This window comes from Mobula hypostoma, chromosome 9 (genome assembly GCF_963921235.1).
Source record: "Mobula hypostoma chromosome 9, sMobHyp1.1, whole genome shotgun sequence".
In the NCBI taxonomy this organism is placed as follows: Eukaryota; Metazoa; Chordata; class Chondrichthyes; order Myliobatiformes; family Myliobatidae; genus Mobula; species Mobula hypostoma.
This window is the reverse complement of record NC_086105.1, coordinates 15200287-15227574: the sequence shown is the minus strand read 5'-3', so window position 1 is coordinate 15227574 and position 27288 is coordinate 15200287. Positions and strand designations below refer to the sequence as shown.

General features: G+C 39.8%; 1 protein-coding gene across 2 annotated transcripts in view; it reads right to left on the bottom strand.

Annotated features, from left to right (window-relative positions):
• The window catches only part of msrb3 (methionine sulfoxide reductase B3), a 119569-nt gene that overhangs the window by 52997 nt on the left and 39284 nt on the right, over positions 1-27288 (bottom strand). For both annotated transcript variants that reach the window (XM_063059611.1, XM_063059612.1), the window contains 2 exons: positions 25839-25916; positions 14476-14504 (listed from right to left, as the gene is read on the bottom strand). In XM_063059611.1, coding sequence (XP_062915681.1) covers positions 14476-14504; positions 25839-25916 — 107 coding nt within the window. The remainder of the gene's footprint in view (positions 1-14475; positions 14505-25838; positions 25917-27288) is intronic.

The following is a 27288-nucleotide window of genomic DNA, read 5'->3' as shown; positions in this document are numbered from 1 at the left end:
GGGTACCCAAACGCAATATAATTGTGTGTTGCTTTTGATTTCCAGCATCTACAGTTTTTCTCATGTTTGTTTTTTTAAGAATTGTTTTTGAGAGATGGTTGTGACAATGCTGAGCTCGCATCCAAGCAACTTTACTGGATTCAGAATGTCGATACAAAGGTTGGACTGCTAACCATTGCGCTGTTGGCTAGAATAGGATAACTGAGATTTTTTTTTAAAGTTGCTGATCTGCAAGATTGAATTATGAGGTGGACCAAATTATGGGATGAGGGGAATAATTACCCATCTTGAGTAGGCAGCGAAGAGCTTCTCTCTTGTATCATTGCAGCCCATTTGGTGAAGTTACTCACTGTGCTTTTGGGGAGGAAATGTCAGGATTTGGATGTGGTGGTGATTTCCAGGTGAGAATGCTGTGACCTGGAGCACGTGTTCCCAGATACTTGCTGCCCTCACCCTTCATATGGTATAGGTTATGGATTAGAGTATGATTATTATTGTGATTGGTTTATTATTGTCACATGCACCAAGTTACACTGAAACGCTTCTCTTGTATACTGTTTAAACCAATCAAATCAACACACAGTGCATGGTTGCTAGAATAAGGTAAAGCAATACAAATGCAGAATAAAGTGTAAAGGCTTCCAAAAGAGTGCAGTACAGTTAAACAATAAAGTACAAGATCATAATGAGGTGGACTCATAATGTGAGGCCAAGAGTCTAATCATGCAAGAGGTTCACTCAGTTGGATGATAGTAGATAGAAGTTTCCCTTGAGCCTTTTATAATCTTTTGCCCGATGGAAGTGTGGTGGGGGGGGAGGGGAGAGAAAATGTCAGGGGTGGATGGGGTCTGATTATGCCCGCTGCATTATTGAAACAGCAAGAAATATAGACAAGAGTCCACAGAAGGTTCCTGGGATGTGCTGATCTGTGTCTACAACTCTCTGCAGTTTCTGGCGGCTATGTGCAGAGCAGTTGCCATACCAAGCCATTATGCATCCAGACAAAACGCTTTCTTAAGTGCATTCATAATCATCGGTAAGAGATGACAGAGACATATTATGTTTTGTTAGCCTCCTGAGAAAGTAATGGCATTGGTGAGCTTTTTTGACCGTGATCTTAATGTGGTCAGGCTGTTGGTGATTGTTCACACCCAGGAACCTGAAGTTCTCAACCTCATCACTGTTGGCGTAGACAGCAGCACGTGCACCAACCCCTTTACTGAAGCCAAAGAGCAGCTCTTTTGTTGACATTGAGGTAAAGGAAGTTGTCATGACACCACTAAGCTCTCTATCTCCTTCCTGTACTCAGACTCATCGTTATCGTGTTGGAATACAGTCGGCCCTCCGTATCCGTGGGTTCCACATCCTCGGATTCAACGAACCGTGGATCGAAAACATTCGAAAAAAAATTCCAGTAAGTTCCAAACAGCAAAACTTGAATTTGCCGGGTGCTGAGCACTACGCTGAATCCACGTGAATGAAGTGATGTGTAGGCATACCCTGCTGTAGCCTCCCGCCATTTCACAGATCCTCAGTCTCTCTCCAGCACTCGTTTAGGCATTGTTCGCCTCGCGTCTCATTCGCTTGCTACTTGTGAGCGAGAGGAAGGAGTTTAAGGCTAGTAAGGGATGGCTGGCTAGCTGTGTAAAGCACTACAGCCTCAAGAACTTAAAGATCACGGGAGAATCGGCACTGGCTGACGCCGAGGCAGCATCAACGTTCCCAGAAGAACTACAATGGTTGCATCTGTACTGAACATGTACAGACTTTTTTTCCTTGTCATTATTCCCTAAGCAATACAGTATACAGTAAGTCCTGGTCCTGGACTTATTTCCATCTGGCATAGTTTGCATTTTGTTGTTTGATTGTTTGTGGTTTTTGTATTGCTACATTTATGCTCTATTCTTGGTTGGTGCGGCTGTAATGAAACCCAATTTCCCTCGGGATCAATAAAGTATATCTAGCTATCTATCTATCTATAACAACTATTTACATAGCATTTACATTGTAGGTATTGTAAGTAATCTAGAGATGATTTAAAGTATACGGGAGGATGTGCGTAGGTTATATGCAAATACTATTCCATTTTATATACGGGACTTGAGCATCCGCGGATTTTGGTATCCGCGGGGAGTCCCGGAACCCCCCGCGAATACGGAGGGCCGACTGTACCCTTGCTGATTAACAGCAATGCATTTTGTTGCTGCTCCACGCTGCAGACATGCTGAGTTGCATTGGACAGGGTGTCAATCAATCAAGTCACTTTGTCTGCAGGTGGTGTTCGGGTTTGAATATTGTTGAAACTGCACATATTCACTGGAAGAATTCTGACTTGTACAGTGCAACCAGTAATAAGGCTTTGTGGAGTTAAAAACGGAGCCATTCCCTCAGCACGGCAGGTCTCAGACCTGCTCTGATAGCTAAGATCTGTATTAGTCTGGTCAACAACCACCCCCCACCACTTCCACCCCTCCCCTCACCATCTCTCACCTCCCAGCAAAAATGACGATGGCATAATATTTGGTAACATTATGTTGAATATGAAGGAAAAGGGGTTAAATAGAAATTGCTTCGTATGAATATTACTTGCCACTAATCTGCAAATGCTTGAGACTAGCTGGGCCTTGATGATTGCAGTCATTTTCCAAGGAATTATAACTGGATTTAACAAATGCACAACCTACAACTGACTGAAGGATGGAGAGAAAACTACTTATGAACCAGCCAAGGATGGTTGGTCTGAGGACATTTGTGGAGGAACTGCAGAATTATAGGCTATAATGCACTCTGAGACAGATGACTTATTTCCACTACTTGGGCATTAGTACAAATATAAGCACATTATTGTAGTTCAGTAAAAGGACCGAGTATAAAAACAATGCTATTCATTCAATAGGAAGCTGGACAAGTCCTGCCCGGGGCTGAAGTCGGACGAGTCCTATACAGGCTGAAGTTCAAAGAGTCCTATCCAGGACTGAAGTTCAATGAGACTTATCCGGGATTGAAGTTGGATGAGTTCTATCTGGGCTGAAGTTTGAAGAGTCATATCCAGGATTGAAGTTAGATGAATCCTAACTAGGGTTGAAGCTGGATGTTATAACTGTTTCAGCTTTCCTGAACTAAAGTAGAGAAAAATACTTGGTAGGATTTCTACTGTTAATATAAGCCAGTGACTCTGATCAAGAGTGTGTATTTCAACGAATATGAAGCCGCTTTGACTGAATGGAAAAGTAGAATTAGAAGAAAACACACATTTTCCTTCATCAGGTAAAAGCTACCAATTCTTTTGCTCTTCTTTCCCATCTCAATATCATTGACTATTTACACAGATGGTTCCGCCTGCACTGTTAAACCCAGATACACGTTGTGGATAAGCTCAATGATCACCACAAGAAATTGTAACCCAGTTCAGATTTCCTCCCATATGTGCTTCCTTAGCAAGTTGCTATGATCAAGTGCATGAGGTCTGGATGATTTCCTCCTCCAGAAATATCAAGGTAAGGTTCCTGCGACCAAGCCTGCTTAATACTAACTGGAGATGAAATTTGCTCATTTAAAAAAAAGTCATCCACCCAAACCTCCCAAAAAAAACTCCACTACCCACAACTTGATTGGAACATTACTCCCACTTTGCTTTTAAATTTGCCCTATCAGTTACAAAAATACATTAAACTACCCAAATGGGAAAAGACGATAAAAGTTTAGGATGTTTTATATGTTAACAAAATGCTAATCTGAAATCTGAGATTCACAGATTATTTTTAGAACTCAAACTATTGCCATAATCTAGTAGGGCTAATGACCTACTGCGGCTCTTGTATACATAGCGGATCCTCTCTGCACAGCTAGAGTCTTAAAGCATTATGCAACATATCAATGCACACATTAGGAGCAGGAGTAGGCCACTTGGCCCTTCAGGTCTGCTCCGGCATTTAATAAGATCATGGTTGATCTGATGGTAAACTCAACTCTGGGTTAGTCTTCTCATAGCAATCTTCTAATCAACAACTCTGTTTCAATGACAGCGCTCAATCACTCTTTATGCATGGCACTGCAAATAGTTTCAAGAAATAAATATGAAATTGCTTACTATTAAGAACTTCAGCATCTACATTAATCAAACAGGAAGTGTTGAAATGCACATGTGATGCACGAGTGCATACATGTATGTAATAATGCAATGTTACATTATCAATACCCTTAGCCCCATACACACAGCAGTAAAATTTTAACTGCTACTAATCAGCAACTCTGAACTAACAGCTTCACACAAATATAGCATGTTTAACAAATGAATACTTGTTTTAAATTGCAGTTTTAACTTAGAACATTTCTTCAGTGACCAGATATGTACCAGTTTTAAATTACTTTGATATTTCAAAGCAATCAAGTAACCCCCTTTGCAGAGGCTCTTTCAAATTGTGTTAATTTTAATGTTCTCATCAAACTAAAAGAAAATCTTTAAGAAATCAACAATAAGTAAAGGTAATATACTTAAGCTAGTCTAATATGGAAGTCTCCTTACTAATGCACTTTCACAGGCTGCAATGTACATAAGCAAATTAGTTTTCATCACCAATTACATTATCTCAGTATCTTTATCCATGCATCAGAATCAGATTTATTATCACCGGCATGTGACGTGAAAATGTGATGTGAACAGCAGCAGTTCAATGCAATACATAATCTAGCAGAGAGAAAAACAATAATAATAATAATAATAAATAAAATACAACATAATAAACAAACAAGTAAATCAATTATGTATATTGAATAGATGTTTTTTAAAATGTGCAAAAACAGAAATACTGTATATTAAACAAAGTAAGGTAGTGACCATTTAGGAATTGGATGGCAGAGGGGAAGAAGCTGTTCCTGAATCACTGTGTGTGTGCCTTCAGGCTTCTGTATCTCCTATCTGATGGTAACAGTGAGAAAAGGGTATGCCCTGGGTACTGGAGGTCCTTAATAATGGATGCTGCCTTTCTAAGACACCGCTCCCTAAAGATGTCCTGGGTACTTTGTAGGCTAGTGCCCAGGAGGGAGCTGACTAATTTTATAACCTTCTGCAGCTTCTTTCAGTCCTGTGCAATAGCCCCTCCACACCAGACAGTGATGCAGCCTGTCAGAATACTCGGTACAATTCACGGCACAATTGTACAAGTTTTTGAGTGAAGGTAAAATTCATCACCTCTTTTGGAAAAAAAAGCCTACAACAACATGTAGCTTGAACATCACAGCTGAGACCACTGACACATTATCTGAGAAACAGATATGACATCAACTATAAAAACTGTCTCTGTACTTTTTAATAAAACTATGTTTTTAGTACAATTTTCTTTATGGAAAGAAACCTTGGCTATGTGTGACTCCTGAGCCTCAACATTGTGTCTGACTCTCACCAGTCCTCAAAGATGGCAATCAGCTCAGGGATAGCCTGTTGCTGACTTAGCCAGCAATGTCCATAATCCATGAATGCATTAAAAAGTGAAATAGTTTTTATGGAACAAAAACTTGTTATTTCTATATTCTTTGTTAGCTTATTGAGATACATTACAGACTAGGCCATTCTGGCCCTTTCAGCCGCACCGCTCTGCAATCCCCAATTTAATCGGAGCCTAATCATGCAACAATTTACAATGACCAATTAACCTAACCTGTACATCTTTGTGGGAAGAAACCAGAGCACCCAGAGGAAACCCACTCAACCATGCGGGAATAACGTACAAACTCCTTACAGACAGTGGCGGGAATTTCCAAACCATATTTGCTTACTTGAGGTCTTTGTCCTTCTAAAGTGTAAACGTAATGTAAAAGAAGGCCAATTTATCATTGGTTTACCTCAGAAATGTTTACTTTTTATCTACTTTTGTTCTTGTTGGACATTGAACATATATATAGTGTTGTAACTTCCACCAAATAGGTCATATTCATGAATGTGATCAATGGCCTTTTTGATTTTACACAACTTGAGGAGATGAGACTGTCTTTACCTTCTTTCACTCGCCCTCTCTAACTTACAGTGAATAATTGATTTGTCAATGAAAAATGAAACATGAGACCTTAAAACCCTTTAGTGCATAGGTATGGGCAAAATTCTGTACGCAGAGCAACTGCTAATGGGAAATGTGAATTTATCCAGTCCTGCTTCCTAATCTTTTCAACCTTGGTGGTAGCCTGCACTATCTACTTTATCGTCAGGTCAATTTTTCAGATTTAAAAGGAGAAGGGATGAACTGTTTTTCTACTAAAAATCTTCATCCATTTTGGTATAACTTATAAAGTCTGCCAGAAATGAATAAATTCATGAGTAATACATTAAATTATTTTTAAAAAATCTATTTTAATAAACATCATCTTAAATTCCTTTGATAAATTTGTCAAAATGTAGTTTTACAGCAGACACTTGTCACTTTTAACAATATTGTACTCTTCCTCTTTTGCTCAATAATGATATAGACAACAGGACAGATTTATTAAATAATACTGTCCAATGACTATTAATATATTGTGATTAATGAGGCATTTTCATTTCTAAAATAATACACTGCATTGTTAAATTAATTTCGCTTTACAAAAAAGTACTTCTACTTCAGTTTTTGACATTGTTCCAATTTGCATTTATTGCTCTCCTTTCAGAGGTATTCCTGAAGCAATTGTAAGAATATTATTAATTTTTTCTATACCAATTAATATATAGTTTGACAGTGGGGCAGCTCTATTAACTTAGACAACTGCCACCAAACACTCATGAGGGGGACTCTGGCATGCTGAGTGGACAGTCAGCAACACTGTTATGCCCCGGTTCAGCGTCTACATCATTGTTCATCGCACTTTGTGTTAATAAAGCAGTTTTTTCCATTTTAATGGATGGCCAGGTCATTTCAGAGGGCAATTCGGAGTCAACTGCATTGCTGTGCAGATTACATGCAATGCTGTAAATCTTCAGGCTGGTTGAAATCCAACAGTTAACGTTTACAAAGACTGTCCAGAGTCATTATATTTCTGAATTAAAGCTAAATACTTTAAAATGTAACTCAAGGAAACAAAGAAATGAGATCAGAGGTTGTTTATTTATTGAGATATGGCACGGAATAGGCTCGCCACCCAGCAATCCCCGATTCATTCCTAGCCTAATCATGGAACGATTTACAATAGCCAATTAACCCATCAACCGGTACATTTTTGGACTGTGGGAGGAAACTGGAGCACCTGGAGAAAGCCCATGCAGTCACCTGGAGAACGCACAGAATCCTTACAAGCAGCGGTGGGAATTGAACCCAGGTCAGTGCATCGTAAAACATTGTTCTAACCACTATGCCACTGTGCCACCCTGGATGTCATTATTTAGTGCTAAGAAAGTATAATGGCACCTTTCCATTAAAAGAGCAGTGAGTTCAATTTTTGACCGAAGAAAAAATATAATATTAGTCACAATATTTTGAATTTCAGCAATAGAAATGGAACCATAATTCAGAAGAGAAAGGAGATTTTAATACTATTTTTTCCTTCCTTTGTCACTTAAGTTTAGGCAAATGGGCAATTTTTCCCAAATCTATGCTGTGCAAAATGACATAAGCCAGGCAACAGACTCAAGAGTGATGGGAACTCAATCTGTGATTGCTGAACTTATACACATTGCTGGGACATCACTTGTGATGTACATCTACCAGGAGGTCCGAGAATACCAAAATCCTCAATGCTGCACAAGAATGCTCAGTGAAAATGTATTAAATCTTTTTCTGTATCCTGTTATCCCTTTTTAAAGATATACTGACTCATTCTAGACTGCAATTACTTTGTGCCCTCATAAAACCAAATATAAATGGATCATGCATATTAAATTTCTGTGAGCGTGACAATGAGGATATATAATTAGTTCCTACCATTGATAAAAAGACTTAAGTTATCTTCCAGAGAGTTATTTCACCAAGGCAGTAAAATATAAATTTAAAGAGAGCTAAAGCACTAACTGGGATTTCTTTTTTCTAATGCACTACATGCCACAGTATGCACGGCTAAAAATACTTCGGGGTCTCTTGCACATTCTTGTTATTTCAGAGGAGTATTTACTGGCTAGTTATATTCCCTGGAGATAAGGCTGCAGGAAAATGTCTGGTGGGCTTCTAAGTCATACAGTGTAATTCATTCTCACTTTTAGAGGATATCAGCTGTGTAGTAATAGGTGATCCTCAATTAATCTCAGCATTGCTGAGTTAGAGAGGGCTAAGGGGACAAAAAACAGCTGTGTTTCCCACATCCACTGACCCCCCCCCGCCCCCCGCCTTGCCAACACCACCCCTACCCGGCCTCTGGAAAATACACATGCGGACAAACTAAAATCAATTGTGCTTCTCCATCTGAATGAGAAACCTACTCTCACTTGTTGTTTAGACAAACGCATGAAGAATAGCTGCTTGTTTGAAATTCTGGAGGGCTAAATGGATGATTAATAATGTGAAAATTAATTTCACATACAGACGCTTCAGACTGGAAATAAACTTTAAATTAAGCTAAATTTTCCAGTTTGCTACTGGAGTGTTCTCCTATGGGGCTCCTTGCAGTAATGTGAGGATATGGAATATTGGGATCAGTGTAGTCACATAAAATATTGCATTTGTAAAATTAGGTTCAAGTATTTGAGCAAATGTCAAGCTTACAAGGTGCAGAACTAGACAGTTAACGGACTAAGTGTAAGAAACACAGCTGAATTTTTCACCCAACTGAGAAACTCTGGAGAGCTTCAACTGAGCAATAACATATTATGTAAAAATGCACTTAAGCTTCAATGTTTTCCAAACCTATTAATTTCTTTCAGCAGGTTGGGACAATCATAGCATTATTCAAATTCTTTTAATGATTACACATTTATCTCTTGTTGCTTTATTACGTGTCCAGTTATATAAAACCATTGGCTCACATTCTAGTTCAAAAATTATTCACCATTAGGAGACCTTGGAAAAATAGTTGCCTTCTTGAACCAACTGTACACCATTCTCATGAAACTGCTTCCTTAAAACTACCATGTCAGGTTGTTCTCGCTCCATATTTCCCTTGATCATTTGTCCCTCTCCATTAATCTCCTTCCAGTCACTTATCCTTGCAAGTAGAAGAAGTGCTACACCTGCCCATTCACCTCCTCTATCACCTTCATTCAGGGCCCCAAACAGTCCTTCCAGGTGAGGCAATACTTCACCTGCAAATCTGTTGGCATTGTCTTCTGTGTCCGGTGCTCCTGATGAGGCCTCCTCTACATTGGTTAGACCCAACGTAGATTGGAGGACCGCTTTGTTGAACAAAGAGGCTCCTCCTTCTGCCACAATGAGGTCACTCTTGGATTGGAGGAGCAACACCTCATATTCCATCTGGGTAGCCTCCAACCTGATGGCATAAATGTCAATTTCTCCAACTTCCCATAATTTCCCCCCCCCCTTTAGTTTCCCACTCTAGCCCCACTCTTACCATTTCTCTTTTCCTCACCTACCCATCACCTCCCCCGGTGCCCCTCCTCATTCCCTTTCTCCCAGGATCCACTCTCTACCCCTATCAGATTCCTTCTTCTCTAGCCCTTTGCATTTTCCACCTATCACCTCTCAGCTTCTTACTCCCCCACCTGCCTGGCTTCACCTATCACCTTCTAGCTTGTACTCCCTCCTCTTTTGCCACCTTACTGTAGCTTCCCTCTTCCTTTCTAATCCTGTCAGACCACAACCTCAACTGTTATTCATTTCTAGAGATGCTGCCTAACCTTCAGCATTTTGTGCATATTGCTCTGGATTTCCAGTATCTGCAGAATCTCTTGTGTTTATAATTCACTGTGATTCACTAGTTGGTTCCAGCATGATCTCAGCAATTAGGTAGAGATTGGACAGTGGCAGTACAAGCTTGCCGTCCTTATTCTGCTTAGGAGGTAGCTGTACTGCAATAAGAGCTGACTTGCTACAGCACTTCCTATAATAAGAACAACCTATGGTCGTGGTACTACTAACAAATGAGAAGGTAGATGCTGAGACCAGGGGATGAGATACCAATCAAGCAGGCTGTTTTTCCTGGATAGTTTTTGAGTTCTTGAGCAGGCGCTTTTAAAAGTGTTGCAGCTACCCAGCCCCCCCCCCCATTCACATATGTCAGAATGTTCCATCACACTCTCAAAATGACTTTTAAGTGGTAAAGAAGCACCAGTGAGCAAATCATTTGATGCAATATATCTATTCTGTGCTTACTTCAGAACTGAAGCGTTTCTCCTGGTGGGTCTAGTTGAGTTTTTGTTCAAAGATTGTGCCCAAAATATTCATGGCACAGCAGTTAGAAAGTGAATGGCACCAGATCTGGACAGTATTGGAGCTTGATTAGATTAATAAATGATTAATTGACTTGATTAATAAATGGTCAACTCATGTACCACCCAATAGTCTTCAGCAATAAGGGAGTATCTTCCTAAATCTCCATGGTATAACCATCATCGAATTAGCCTTCATCAACAACTTGGGCATCACCATTGGCCAGAATTTCAATGGATGCAGCCACATGCACACTTTGGCTACATGGTAAAATACTCTGTGATGAGCCATCCATTTCCGAATTCCTGCAAACCTTTCCACTACCTGCAAGATGCAAGTCAGAAATGTGAAGGAATACTCTCTGCTTGTCATGTGACAGATATGCGAGATACTCTGAATGCAGGCATTCACGCCTGGACTAGGCTCTACCGTTAATATCAGTCAACTTGTTACACCCACCTAGATGTCAGGTGGCCAGGAAAGACCAACAGTATCCTCCTCACAATGTTAGGAAGCTCCTACATGAGGAAATCTGCAGATGCTGGAATTTCAAGCAACACACATAAAAGTTGCTGGTGAATGCAGCAGGCCAGGCAGCATCTCTAGGAAGAGGTACAGTCGATGTTTCGGGCCGAGACCTGAAACTCCTAAGAAGCTCCTAATGCCTTTTGTGCAAGGAAAAGTAACTTTCTCTACCTTTCATTTAGCACAGAGATGAGGTTGACCCAGTGGGTACAACTGTCAATACTGAGAAATGAGGGTCATATCCGCGGAGCAATATAACACTGATACAGCCCTTTTGGCCCAACGAGTCCACACTGACCACAGAGCCCACCCATCAAGTCCCATTTCCTACATTCCACCCATATCCCTCCAAAATCCTCCCCTCCAAGTGCTGCTTAAATGATACTACTGTACTTGCTTCAACCACTCCTTTTGGCAGCTAATTCCACATGTTCACCACCCTGCGTGTGGAAAATATTGCACCTCAAGTCTTCTTTAAAATCCTTCCCTCTCAGTTTATATCTCCACTTCCCCAGTTTAGGTCTTCCCTACCTTGTAGAAAAGACATTACCATCCACCTTCTATATGCCTCTCAGAATTATAAACACTTCTATAAGGTCATCTTTCATCTGCCTACATTCCAAGGAATAAAGACCCAGCTGGGCCAAGTACGGACCAGAGAGCCCATAAATCAGTCTTTCTAGTTCTGACAGCATTCTCATAAATCTTTTCAGCACTCTTTCCAGTTTAATTATGTTTTTCCTATAACAGGGTGACTTAAACTATACACAGTACTCCAAGTATAGCGGCATCAATAACTTATACAGCTGGAGCACAATGTCCCAACTCCTGTTCTCAGTGCCCTGACTGATGAAAGCCAGCGTGCTAAACTATTTTCACTATCCTATCTACCTGTGCTATCACTTTCAATGAACTATGCCCTTTTGCTCTGAACTCCCTCAGTTCCACGCTCTTGTGCCGTATTATTCGACGTACAAGTCCAATTCTGGTTTGACTTTGCAAAATGCATCAACTTATACTTATCTGTATTGAAATTCATTTGCCAACTTCCCTAACTGATCAAGGGAAACACAGAAAGCATCCGGCCCAGACGTGGGACCTGGCTGAGTACTAATTACCTGAGCTGAGCAACTGGATGGAGTGTTCACTGATAACTTTAACCTCAGTTACTTGGCGGCATGGGAGGTCGTTCCTGCCTGTGGCCATCGAATGTGCAGCTCCTCCCATGCAGGGTCAGACACCCTGAGCCAATAGACTGGTCCTGGACTTATTTACCATCTGGCATAGTTTTGCATTTTGTTGTCTGATTGTTGGGGTTTTTTGTATTGCTATATTTACGCTCTATTCTCGGTTGGTGCGGCTGTAACGAAACCAAATTTCCCTCGGGATTAATAGAGTATATCTATCTATCTATCTAAGAAGAAAGAGGCAACCTGCCTCAATGATTGTTGTCCAGTAGCACTTACGTCCACTGTGATGAAGTGCTTTCAGAGGTTGGCGATGAAACTTATCAAGTCCTGCCTACGAAGCGGCTTGGATCAGCCCCATTTTTTCTACTGTCACAACAGGTCCTCGGCAGTTGCCATTTCATTGGCTCTTCAGTCAATATTGGAACATCTGGACAGCAAAGCTGCATATACCAGGATGCTCTTTATCAACCACAGCTCGGCATCCAATACTATCACCCCCTCAAATCTAATCAGTAAGCTTCAATACTTGTGCAATTGGACCCTCTATTTCCTCACTTGCAGACCCCAGTTAGCTCAGATTGGCAACATCTCCTTCAGAATCTTTGTCAGAACAGGTGCACCACAAGGCTGTGTGCTTCGCCTCCTGCTCTACTCACTTTATAGTTGTGCTATGACTCTAGCACTAAAGCCGCATTTGGCACTGGCTGAATCAAAGGTGGTGACAAATCAGCATAAAGGAAGGAGATTGAAAATCTGGACGTGTGGTGCCACAACAACAATTTCTCACTCAGTGTCAACAAGACAAAGGTGTTAATGATCAAATTTAGTAGGGGGAAACCAGAGGTCCATGAGCCAGTCATTATCAGGGATCAGAGGTGGAGAGGGTCAGCAACTTTAAATATCTCGGTGTTATCATTTCAGAGGATTGGTCCTGGGCCCAGCACATAAGTGCAATTATGAAGAAAGCACAGCAGCAGAAAGCAAGTTGACGAAGATTTAGCGTGACATCTAAAAAACCTGACAAACTTCAATAAACCTGCGGTGGAGAGTATATTGACCGGTTGCATCTCAGCCTGGTGTGGAAGCATTTCAGATTCTGCACATGGACAGTTGGATTTCACAGGTGTATTCTTTGCACATCTAAAGAGGTTCAAGAGCCTGAAGACACACACTCAATGTTTTAGGAACAACACCTTCCCCATTGTCATCAGATTTCTGAACAGACAATGAACCCATGTACGCTACCTCACTGGTTTTGACTCTTTTTATAGAATTTGAAGGTATCAACAATCATCTTGAATGTTTCCAAGAAAACGAAGATTTGTAGGATATAAATATTTAAAGCATTGTATTAAAGCAGTCCATTATCTGCATTCAATGTCAGTGCTGATTTTGTTCATTTACAGTCAATCAAAAGAATACGGCAGCGTACACTGAATGAATTCCTCCATTGATAAATATTAGGAACTAATACACAGTTTTATAGTATTGCAGTAGTATCGGTAGTGTTCTAATTTGTTCTCTATTTCATCTAAATACATAATTTGTTACTCAGTTAAAATTAGTTTACCTTTTATACCTCTTTAACTATTTCCATGAAACTTTGGCTAATTGGGGCAGCCACTTAATTAGGCTAAAATGTATTGGTCCCAATGTGTCCCATATATATAAAATACATATATAAGTGTATGTGTACAGTATGTATGTATGTGACCAGTACATTTTGGCCCAATAAAGTGGCTGCCACAAAACCACAAATTTCATGATATATATCAGTGATATTAAACCTGACTCTGATTCTGATTTTATTTCACTCACTCTTCTTCATGGTGACCAAAAGGTTGCCCTGCTTGAGCCATTCTTTCGCCATAATTTGCCACATTTAAATAAAAATTATATTTCACGTGAGCTAAATGAACGTACAGTAGTAGTTTAAAATAGTAGCCCAACTTTAAAATACTGAGATGAAAATAATTCATAATCCAAGAATTGGTGCTGACATCCATAAAAACACATCAATGTCAAATCCACACTCATTGGACAAAAGGTAGAAATGCATCACAGTTTCTTTCCATCTTTCCTGAAGATATCCTTTGCATTGGAATGATATTACATGGGGAACAATCATGTTCATAAACTTTGATCATGAAGTCCTGATTTATGTGATAGCAATATACCCCTCTAAAATTCCCCCAAATGAGACAACATTGCCATTTCTGACAGCAGTGCAGGACACCAGGAAATTTGGGCCCTTGTGATTATTACGGTACAGCAGCTGTTTTAACTTTAAATTTAGATAAACTTTAATGTGACATACGGCCAATACTATAAAGTAGCAGCCAGGCTGAATGCTTGACCCAATTTCACACAAACCAAAAATAACGCTTTAAAATTTAGCCCAAACAATTTTAGGACACAATTGTTTTTCTGCAGTGTGGACAAGAATAAAGTGAATGACTCAGCTTGAAAACTATACGTACCAGATCCAGAGTCAAACTTGGTTTCAGACCTATAAAATGAAAAAGGAATTATTTTATTGAGAAAGGTTAACATTTTTTGCATATCTCAATGTGTGTACAATAGCCAGAAGCTTGTGGTGAGAGCAGCCTCTGAACTGCACATATGCAGAGTTAATTGCGGAAATTCAGATGTTGATGTCATTGCTTTCTCTGTTCTTCGACAGGATTCCTGCTGGCTGCAAAACACAGGCCAACATAGTTGCACAAGTTCTATTATGGAAAGGAACAGCAGGCAGTCACTGGTCAATTGTGGCACATCTATTCCCATCTCACCTAATTCACATGGAGGGAGTGAGTATGGGTTTTCTCCTGCCTTCATTAGCTGGGAATGAGTTCAATGAAATACACCTTTACCTGCTCAGTTTCCACTCGTGACACAATGAAAATACTGAGAAGATCTGATAGATTCCCCAACAGTTTTCATACCAGCTGGCATGATGGTTGTCTTAAGCCCATTACTCTGTATCCCAGCAACTGTCAACATCTTTAAAAGATAACAGCCAGAGAAAGAACTGGCAAGATTTAAAAGCAAGTTTAGATAAGGTGATTATCCTACACTATCACCAATGAAGTGCTCACAAAAGTGTCAAATTAAAAGAATCAAATCATTACTGACTTGTTACATAAAAAGTCAATTCAAATATCCCTTGAACTTCATCCAACCTTTAGAATTTTTTCATTTCAGTGCATAATTATTTTTCATTTGTTATCTGCCACTTCTGATAATATTGCTGATCCTTTTTTTAAAACTGTTATTTTTCTACATTAGTGAACTGCAGGTTAAATCATACTACAAGCACAACCCCTAGGAAAACTTACTAATTAGCTGAGTATGTTAAGAATTTTTGTATCTTGGAACTCAGTATCTCAAAACCAGATGTCATTCCCCCCCCCCCACCCCCACTAGTTGTTGCATGGTTAACTGACTAGGCAATTTATACATTTTAAAAGGGAAAAAATTCTGCCCTTGTGGGAACATCATGTTTCAGATATAAGTTAATACTAGCTGTAAATTCAGGAGCCTTTGAAGCTCTCCATTCAGCTGTGGGAAAACTGCTGTTGGGTAATTACACTCAAGATGCTGCTGATGTGCTGTCAAGCAGAATTAACCCTCAGTCTAGGCCTATCTATGCAAGCTGTTACAAGACAGCATTGTCTGTATGAGACTCTCGAACCAATTAGTGAGCATGCTCTGGTCAGATTTATATTACACATTAATGCTCAGTTGTATATCTGTCCACAGCTGCCACAGCAAGATACAAGAATTGCTCAGCAGGAGCCGAGTTAGAGGATGTTACATGCATAAAGGCCTTTCAATAAAATGTATTAAACTACCTGAGAATGAGGCTTTAACCTCTTTTCCCCTCAGTGACAGATAAAACTAGAGTGCATTTAAAGGTTATAATAGTATTTCATATCAATATTGAGCTTCAGCCAACTAATTTTATTCGGACAGAGCAAAAATAACAGGATTAATTTCCAAAAGTCTAACTTTACCAGCATTTTATTGCATCTCCATTTACAATGTAATAAAATTGCTTTTTTAACATTAAGTGATGTATTGCCAAAGGACTCGGAACAAATATTTCATAGTTTCAGGGTGCATAAAGTTAATACGACTGTGTAACTACAGCTCAAACCAAGCATTTCGGTACAGTACATTAACATGTTTGAAGACAACATATGCTGAAATAATGCCAGGTTTTCAGGGAAACCTCAAAATAGACATGCATAATTTGAATCTGAACAAAACGTTTTCTAATTTACTAAATCACATTTCGGAAATGGATATTAAATTAACCTAAAAGGTCAGTAAACCAGTTTTTTAAAAAAATTGTTTAGTTCCTTCCATAATACTTTTATGTAAAATATTACTTTGTTTTAATCCAATATGGCAAGAGTACCAAATTCTGAAATTCCTTTCCCAAGCCATACCAATTACAGGTCCCTTTAGATACTTACAAGAATCGTAAGTTACTGACCAAGCTTTCAGACGTAGTAATGGCTAGAAAGTTGAATACATAGCACTGGCTTTCTTCTGCACTACACTTCTGGGTTGTGGGAAGTTCACAAAAACAAACAAAAAAAGCTTATTTCCAAAACTAAATGGAGAATGCAAAACTGTGAATTTCAATCAGGCACGCACCCACCTTTTTCAGCAATGCCTGGGAAATTGAATCATCTATTTCCTCCACTCTTTATAGTATTTATTTGATCAGGAGGTCAAATAATCAGAGGTGGTGACCCATGGTTAACATAGCATTTCAGGGAATCTTCACATTTTTTCCCCCCAGGTTACAGCAACTGCCATTTCACTTCTTATTGCCAACCCCAATGCTAACTCAAGCTGTTCTGCAAATTTTTTTTATTCCATTCTGCTCCTTTTGCTGCTTCCTGGAAACAGTGCACCAAATTCGGAAACTCCAGTGGATCCTGCCTTGCTAAACTGTGTTTTGGGTTATTCGTTTTAGTATAATCCAAGGAATCATGGACTATAGCAAAACCATCAACTTATCTTCTTAAACCAAATTGAACATATCTTCTCAAACACGAGGAATTCTGCAGATGCAGGAAATTCAAGCAACACACATCAAAGTTGCTGGCGAACGCAGCAGGCCAGGCAGCAGCTCTAGGAAAAGGTACAATCGACGTTTTGGGCCGAGACCCTTCGTCAGGACTAACTGAAGGAAGAACTAGTAAGAGATCTCTTACTAGTTCTTTCTTCAGTTAGTCTTGACGAAGGGTTTTGGCCCGAAACGTCGACTGTACCTCTTCCTAGTCATAGTCATATTTTATTGATCCCGGGGGAAATTGGTTTTCGTTACAGTTGCACCATAAATAATAAATAGTAATAGAACCATAAATAGTTAAATAGTAATATGTAAATTATGCCAGTAAATTATGAAATAAGTCCAGGACCAGCCTATCGGCTCAGGGTGTCTGACCCTCCAAGGGAGGAGTTGTAAAGTTTGATGGCCACAGGCAGGAATGACTTCCTATGACACTCTGTGCTGCATCTCGGAGGAATGAGTCTCTGGCTGAATGTACTGAATGCTAGAGATGCTGCCTGGCCTGCTGCGTTCACCAGCAACTTTGATGAACATATTTTCTTGTGTCTTTTTGTACATTTTTGTCAAGTTTTCCTTTGCTTCTGTTTTGAGGACCATAGGTTTGCAAATTTGAAGGATGTCACCAACTATTTTCTCATGTTGGAGCAAGTAGTTCGTCATTAACTTTCTGCTTCTTCTGTTGACATTACCGCTTCACATTTAACCCTGCCTTGATGCTGGGCTTTGTTTAGGAGTATCTACAGATAGTTACAAGTATGTTTTTTTAGGTGTTAGAGCCATTTAAAAAGGTCTTGTAGCCCAACCATGCGAGGCCAGCCCGGGAGAGCACACTCTCTCCTTGAGACTACCAATATCAGATCTCAATTGCCTATTCTTGCTACCTTTGCCCAAGGCCCACATAACCAGATACCACTTGCACTCATGGCTCAGACACACCAGCCACCTTCTGACCTCACATCTACCCCTGCTTTCACTGTACTTCCATCACCAATCTTTATGGTACCCGAAGCGAAGTGTGCAATCATGGGCGTCAACATCTTGGCCTCACGTGCTTCTGCATTTTACTGAAGTGGGGCCTTGAACCGAACATGAAAACCTTCAGGACTCTTGCCTCGTGCAATCCTAGGACCTTTCATCTCAAAGTAAAAGGATCTCTCACCATCTTTTAGCTGGTTGAGAGCCCAGTGAAGTGTTTTGTGGTGACCTGAAAATTTTGGTCTGGTGAAGAAGTGTGCCTGCAGAAGATGTGCACTTTTTATAATGGGGCCATGGGCAGCTATAACCAGGCACTCTTGGTGAGAGGTTAGCAGAGATGTCTCTGTTCAGGCATGCATGCAATCTTTCAATTGATTTGGGGAAGCATGCCAATGCAGACAAATGTCTATCCCTGTTCCTGAGGGATAAAGGCAATACAGATAAAATTTCCTCCCCTCGAGTTTGGGTAATCTCACTGATCCAGTAAGTGAACAGCAATCTACAAGGTGGGAAGGATCAGCAGAAGCAGGCTGGAATAATCCAAGTGTAGGAAGCTTTGTGACCTGGACCTTGACCTCTTTGGGCAAAGCGGCTAAGGCACACGCATGAGGTTGTGAGATCACCTATCACAGTATGGACGAAAGAAGCAGTTTAGAGTTCTAGCTCTTTAAATAACACTCTTTGAAGGGGAAAACAGAGTTGGGAAAATTTTTGTCGTTTCTCTGAGTAAATAATAACTATGCTTTCTCAGCTGAGCTTGGCTGCGAAACGTCACTGCAGACGATATTTTGAGGTACAATACAGCTGCACTTTTTGGAGGTGGTTTAACACTGAAGGGTGAATATACGAGAGAGAAATTTCCTAGTGGGCACCAAGACAACCAGAAAGATGTCTAAAAATACTCCGTTCATGGGCAATGACAATTTTTGATTTCTAGATGTATCAACAAACTTCAAGGTTAATCTGAATGATAAGGGTAATTAAAGACCAAATATCAAGACACAGCAATAACACATCATTGCTATACATGGTCACAAGACCTTTCATTGGACTTTTCACCGACTGTTAGTTTCCTAGCACCAACTGCCAAACTCGCTACTAAGCTTTATCACCAACCTATTTCCTCCACTCACAGTCTATGCTCATAATCGTACAAGCATTGTTGTTGATAAATAGGAATTTTCTGAACCAAAAGCAAATGTGGACTCCAGCATAGATATCTGGGCACACCATTACAAGCAATCCATCAGCCCATGTGGTTTGTTAGTCTTACTTAATCTACTCTACGGCAACCTTCAAAGCATACTCCTACAAACCCTTTGATATCATCTTCCTCGGTGCTTGATATGACATTTTTCTTGTGATCTGCTCCCAATCTTATTGCACTTTAGGATTTAGTCTTTCTGAACTTGATGACTAATTTTACTTTTACTTCATTTACACCTGAATACCGTTTTCTTTTGAACGTGCATTCTGATAACGGCATCACCACAAGTACTCTTGGTATCTCTTTCATCTTCTTCTGCAAATTAAACTGAGGTTAAGTCCTCATTAAGCATTTCTGTAATTCCCCAGCTCTTAGTTCTTAATGAGGTCCTCAACATTCTTTGACAACTATTTCTACTGAGACAGATTTGCAATTGTGTAAGAAATCTTAATCAATAATGGCAAGTGTTTTTTTGTCTGTGTGCAGGCTTTCCTATCTCATTTCCTCCCATTTACTATATTTAGAGGCTTGTCTTATCCTAAGTGACAAGATTTGAGATAAAGTGATTGGAGTTTGTTTTGACTTGTTCTCAGATAGTTATAAGTGGGTAAATAGGTTTGTAATGGAAAGAATAACAGATAGCTGGCTAATGAGCTTGAAACATACTGAAAATGCGGGCATGACACATGTGCTCTCCTAATGAATTTGGTGTGGTTCCCAACCATATAAACAATAATATATGCCTAATATATTCTAATACATTGGGATAATTTATCCTAACGTCACAATGCACAAAGCTTAGAAAGCACAATATTTCATTCTTAGAACCAATACAATCCCACATTTTGTTTATTACCACTTGGAATCACAGAAAATGGTCACCAAGGCTAATCTGGTAGTTAATAGGATAGTTTTGGAAGCTAGTGGTGGCTAAATTCAGATGTGTTAGATTCTTTTAGCTCTTTGTTGATAAATATGTTTATGATTGATAAATATTTTCTCAGGATGAGAAGCTCTGGGGAGATTGCCACTTATTGTCCACCTACAATTATCCCTGAATAAAGGCAGTTAAGGTTTGACAACACGGATATAACGATGCAGGAAATACAAGGCCATAAGACAAAGGAACAGAATTAAGCTTTTCGGCCTATCAAATCTGCTCTACTATTCAAAAATGGCTGATTTAATATCCCACTCAACCCAATTCTCCTGCCTTCTCCCCATAACTTTTGACGCCTTGTTTATTCAAGAACCTATCAACCTCCACCTACCCCACAATCATCAGGCTCTTGAACAAAAGGAGATATCTACACTCATTTGCCCATCCATTGAAATGTTCCCACAACTAATGATCTCACTTTAAGAATGCTTTATCTTGTTATCTCATGTTCTCGCTATTTATTATTATTTATTTATATTTGTGCTTACATGGTTTGTTGTCTTCTGCACTCTAAATTATCTTTCATTGATCCTGTTATAGTTACTATTCTATAGATTTGCTGAGTAAGCCTGCAGGAAAATGAATCAGGGTTGTATATGGTGACATATAGCATATATACTTTGATAATAAAATTTACTTTGAACTTTGAAATACACCTAATACTTGACCTGCACAGCCATCTGTGGCAATGAAATCCACAGATTTACCACCCTCTAGCTAAAGAAATTTTTCCCCATCTCTGTTCAAAATGGATGTCCCTCTCTTCTGAGGCTATGCCCTCTGGTCCTAGACTCCCTCACAAACATCCCCTCCACATCCACTCTACCTAAGCCTTTCAATATTCTATAAGTTTCAATGAGATTCCCCCCCCCCACAAAAAAAATTCTTCTAAACTCCAGTGAGTATCCCAGAGCCATCAATCTCTTCTTATATTTATTAACTTTCATTCCTGGGATCATTCCCGCAAACCTCCTATGGACCTTCTTCAATGCCAACACATCTTTTCATAGATAAAGGGCCCCAAAACTGCTCATAATACTCCAAGTACGGTTTGACTGATGCCTTATAAAGCCTCAGTATTACATTCTTGCTTTTCTATTCCAGTCCTCTCAAAATGAAAGCTAAAATTGCATTGGCCTTCCTAAACACTAACTCAATCTGCAAGTTAACTTGCAGGGAATCCTGTACGTGGACTCCCAAGTCGCTTTGCGCCTCTGATTTTGAATTTTCTCCCCATTTAGAAAATAGACCATGCCTTTATTCCTTCTACAAAGTGCATGGTCACTCACTTCCCTGTACTATTTTTCATCTGCTTCTCCTTTGCCCATTTCCCCAAGCTGTCCAAGTCCCTCACACTAAATGCCCCTCCACCTATCTTCATATTGTCCACAAAATGGATTTGATTTCATTTTTTTTTAACCAATGGAGCTACCACACCCCCTCTGCCTATCCTTTCCCACAATGTGTATCCGTGCATGTTAAGCTCAAACTGTAATCTTCTTTCAGCCACAACTAAACGATGCCCTGGTAGGTCATTTTGCACTCCTCCCCCCCACTTACTACTGAGGGAAACGGCCACAAGGGCATTGACTGCTCATCCCCATTCTCCTTCCTTACAGTCACCCAAATACCTGCCTGCTGCAACTTAGGAGTGTCTACCTCCCATCTATCACCTCCTCATTTTTCTGTATGAGCTGAGGTCATCCAGCTGCAGCTCTAGTTCCTTAACATGGTCTCTAAGAAACTGCAGCTTGGTGTACTTTATGCAGGGAGACTGGAGGTGTCTCAAAGTTCCCACATCTCACATAAGGAACATACCACTAACTCTGGACACCTTCTTAGCACTCTAGCTATGTACTAACAAAAAAAATTACCAGAAGTTTACTTAGAACCTTTGCCTGTTCTTACCTAAGCCTGTTGACCCAAAGCCTGACTATTCCAACACTCTAAGATTTTCAAGCCACACTAGGAAAAGATATTTATAATTATATGTTATACTTGGGAATACAGCGTGGAACAGGCCTTTCCAGCATAGCAACATTAGCCTAATCACAGGACAATTTACAATGATCCTACCAACCAGTACGTCATTGGAGGAAAACAGAGCACCCAAAGGAAAGCACGGGTCATGGGGAGAACGTACAAACTTCTTACAGATGGCAGTGGAATTGAACTCTGAGCTCTGATGCTCTGAGCTGTAATAGTGTAGCGTTAACCGCTATGCTTTGGTGACGTCCTATATAGACAGTTGCTTTCTCTAAAGGCCAGAAGTGAACAAGATGTTTCCTTTTTTAAATGATAATCCAGTAGGGTACCACTTGCATAGTGGTTAGCACAACGCTTTACAGTGCTAGGGACTTGGGTTCAATTCCCACCCTGTCTGTAAGTAGTTTGCATGCTTCCCCCTTGTCTGTGTCGGTTTCTTCCGGATGCTCCGCTTTCCTCCTAAAGTCCAAAAATGTACTTGCTGGTAGGTTAATTGTTCATTGTAAATTGTCCTGTGATTAGGGTAGGGTTAAATCAGTGATTGCTGGACAGTGTGGCTCAAAGGGCGAGAAGGGCCTTTTGCTGGCTGTATCTAAATAAATAAATAAAAGTTTCATGCTCACCGCAAGGAAGATTAGTTTTATGAAAGAAAATTCCACATATATTCAATAGTTGTCATTGGGAAATTCAAACTTGCATCTCTGGATCAATGATCCAAACCTCTGGTTGCTAGTCAAGAAATTTAACCACTGTGCTATTGTCTCTCGCATAATAGATATTTAAAATTTGCACAAGCAGGGGTTTGCTATGGAGGTCACTTAACCACACTCATATTCCTGAAGGAATAAGGATGGTGGCAAAATAGATACTTGTCAATCCAGAAATCTGATTTAAAGATCACATAAGGCAGTCAGAATGAAACATAGGCATTTGGGCAGTTTATTTTCAATATTTCAAATAATAATATGTGCCTTCATATCACAAATACTGTATCAAATATCTATTTTTAAACTAGTTGACAATAGAATTTAGAATGATGCTTGTTTCATTATTAATTTTCATACTGAACAAATGCAAAGTCATCACATTACCTCTGAAATTTTGGCCAACTGTCAATTACTAAGACATAATAAAATCAGCATATTAGGCTAATTATAACATACTAAGGGGCACCAGTTAACTTGGCTCTATGCGTTGGCAAATTATAAACTTTATACGATTAAACTTCATCTCACACAAAACTCAGCTGATCAACAACACATTTTCATCCACTGCCCTACTTTTACTAATCTATACTCACAACACGCTGGAGGAACTCAGCAGGTCGGGCAGCATCTGTGGAAACATGCTCCCTCCCAGTTTGCTAACCTATACTGCATCCATTTGAGACCTCACCACCAAGCAATGCATGACTCCTCCAGAGCAGCAGTGCCACTTTGTTAGCAAGCCAGTGGGTACGTCCTGGTAGATGCAGGAGGTACAGTTGTTCCTGTACACCTGGTGCCCAAGTTTGTAAGTGGGTTTTGCATCAGATTCATTAAGGGGAAAACATTTGTCACCTGGCAGTCAATATGGTTTGTTGTGGTAACTCAGACCCTGCTGGTACAGAGACTTGCTGCATACATAAAGGCATTAAGGTTGTGGCCAGGGTATCATGTATTGATCTATTGGACCCAATATCACCTGGAAACTTAAGAGAATGGAATTCGTTTAATTCTAATATATAGCATTGTAGGCAAAGCACAACCACAGTCTAATTTCTCTGCAATTAACAGCACCCTATGCCATAGGGAAAACGCAGCCAATGTGCTCTGTCTACTTGATGACTTCTTGCAAGAGGGAATGACATGCCATAGCAGCGTAGCTGTTAGCATGTTGCTAGTACAGCTCGGGGTCTTGGAATTCGGAGTTCAATTCCGAAGCCATCTGTACGTCCATCCGTGAGTGCACGGGTTTCTTCTGGGTACACCAGTTTCCTCCCATGTTCCAAATATGTACCGGTTAGTAGATTAATTGGTCATTGTAAACTGTCCTGTGATTAGACTTGGGTTAAATCGGTAGGTTGTTGGGAGATGCGGCTTGCTGGGCACAAAGGGCCAGTCCATGCTGTCTCTCTGAATAAATTTCCATCCTACAAATCGAAAGTTATACTGAAATCAAATTGTAAGAGAATACTAATTTCTCCAGTTTCAGTATGGAAAGAAGCAAACTCACAGCTCACTAATGCCATGATCTGCATTCAGGGCACTGCATACATATTAAAGCACTGACTGAAATGGTATCCACTGCAACTCAGACTATCATAGAGCTCCAGGAATATTTGACACACTGATCCAACCCCCCCCCAAAAAAAATAGGCATTCATAATCCCAACTATGACTTTCAAATGTATGCAAATGTGATGATAGTAAAGGAGATCTGGCTCATGACAAGTAGTATAAAAACATTTTTAAAAAAGCCATGTATCAAAGGTGATGCATAATATTCAAAGCAGAAATATTCTACTCATAAACAAGCACATGATTTCGTTAATGGATTTTGTCAGCAAAGAGGGCAAATTCACAGTGCAATTAAAATCTAAAAGCCAAGAGCAATTAGTTCATCAAGGAAAAACTTTATATTTTGTGAAATCAATTTGACTTGCAGTAGCAAATAAACCCTCATTGCTGAACCCTTGGTGTACAAAATGGCAACAGTGACGACGTGGACAGAGTATTATTCTCTGTCTATATTATTTCTTTCAACTGCTCCATGCATATGAGAAGAGGAAGGAGGTTCACTAGGCTAAATACTGCATCCTGCCATCTGGTTTAGTTTAGCTTTTAGAGGTGTTTTTTTTTACAAGTTTTGTGTCTTGCAGATTCTTTTTGTGGGCCTGTTCCCCAAGTTCCTCTCAAGCACTTCAGCAAGATAACAAGTACAGTCATCGACCTGGATGTGGGGTCAAAGTGACATAATATACTTGCATGCCCTTTTAATATAATTGTTGGTTTCATCATATGGTGTAAACCTCACACAAGGTTTCCATGACCCTGCTCTCGGAAAAATGCCATTAAGCTAGAAAGGGTGCAGAAAAAATTTACGAGGATGTTGCCAGGACTTGAGAAACTGGGTTACAGGAAGAGGTTGGGCAGGCCATAACTTTAATACTTGGATTCCTCAAGAAGTAATCTTATAGAGGTGTTTAAAATTATGAAGGGCAGAGATAGAGTGAATGTACCCACACATATAATCTTTTAAGGATTAGAGGCCATCAAAATGACATGGGTAGGATTTAATAGAAACTCGAGAGGCAACTTTTCCCACAAAGAGGGTGGTAGATACATGGAACAAGATGGCAGAAGAAGTGTTGAGGCAGCTACAATAAAAACATTTAAAAGGAATTTGGACAGGTGCATAGATGGGAAAGATTTACAGCAGTGGTTCCTAATCTGGGATCCACAGACCCTCGGTTAATAGTAGGGGTCTATGGCATAAAAAAGATTGGGAGCTCCTGATTTAGAGGGATATAGGCCAAAGGCTGGCAAGTCAGATCATCTTAGATAAGCATCTTGGGAGCATGAATTAATAGTGCTGAAATGCCTGTTTTGTACTGTTTGACTCTTTGACTAACTTGCTTATTAACACCATATATTTTTGTACTTACATAAAAAGGGGAGTCCCACAAACAACACAATTGTACGTCCCTTTGTCTTTGTATAATGTGTACTCGCCTGTAAAAGGACTAGAATAGAAAATTAAGTGAATAAAGTGAATTTAAAAGGAGTTGTATTTTATTACAATACAGTAAACACGTTTGAAAGAAAATGCTGCATTGTTATTCTTTCACCCTTGTTCCTTTCTCCACCCCCTCCCTCCCCTGCTAGCTTACATTGTAAAAAAAGTCTTTGCACTTGTACTCCAAAGCATTCTGCCAGTTTGGTGTTCAGCAAAATACCATTTGGCCGAGAACTCATGGATAAAGATCAAGGTCCAGTGCCAACGTTCCCACAACCTATCGGCTCTTTGTCAAGGACTCTTCATCTCAAGTTCTCAGTATTTATTGCTTATTATTATTACTACTTTCTTTTTGAATTTACACAGTTTTATGTCTTTTGAACATTTGCTGTTGGAAGTCCTGTTGGGTGCTGAATTATTCTATTGTGTTTCTTGTATTTACTGTTAATGCCCACAAGAAAATGAATCTCAGGATTGTATATGAAGTATACAGTGTGCACTTTAATAATACATATACTTTAAATAATGCACTTCTGAATCTTCTATGTAGACTCACTTTCAGTCAGTTCAACTAATATACTGTGACAGGAAGAAAGTGTGGCCTATTAACTGGGGCCCTAGGTGTTGTAAAGAGTCTTTTGCAGAGCAAGAGCAGGAACAAGCAGTTACATCATTAATAAATTTGGATTTGATGCGCCTGCAAGCCTGTGCCAGGGTCTACTGTATAAACCTGACAAAATAGTTATCCTTGGCATGTCAACTCCCGAACTAAGAATCAGCTGAGAGATTCAATTTATTCACTAAAAACAGCCTTGGAAGAGGGGAGGATTTTTTTTTAAAGCACAGAGGGCTAGGTTCCAGGGACTGAAGACATGTGAGGGCAGTTATTGAACATTTTTGACATTCCGACCGCAAATGAGCCAATAAATACTTTCTCCACATGTGCTTCAGAAAAAAAGGTCTTAATTACACTACCTTCTTTTGGCAGCCAAACTTCTGAACACACAATGACCACCTTCAAACCGCTCATTGGCGGCGGTCCATTTCCCTCAGTGTTTAGTTTATTCTAGTATCTGGAGAGAGAGAGAGACTTCCAAAGTAGTAGAACTACTACTTTGCTGCTTTGTGTACAAGAGGCTTTAAAACAATGTGGAGGACATCTCAAAATAGAAAAGACTTGGAAACAGGATTCTACAGTATAAATTGAATCACACCCCATTCATGCTTATGCCACACGGTTAAAAGCAAAGGAACAAAGAATCGTGTTAAATGCATCAGTGAAAATATTCAGCTGCACTCCAAGTTGTGCAGATGAAACACTAGTTGTAGATGTATGGCACGAACTGCTGGAGTGGATGATGGTTGATTATGAGAAAGCA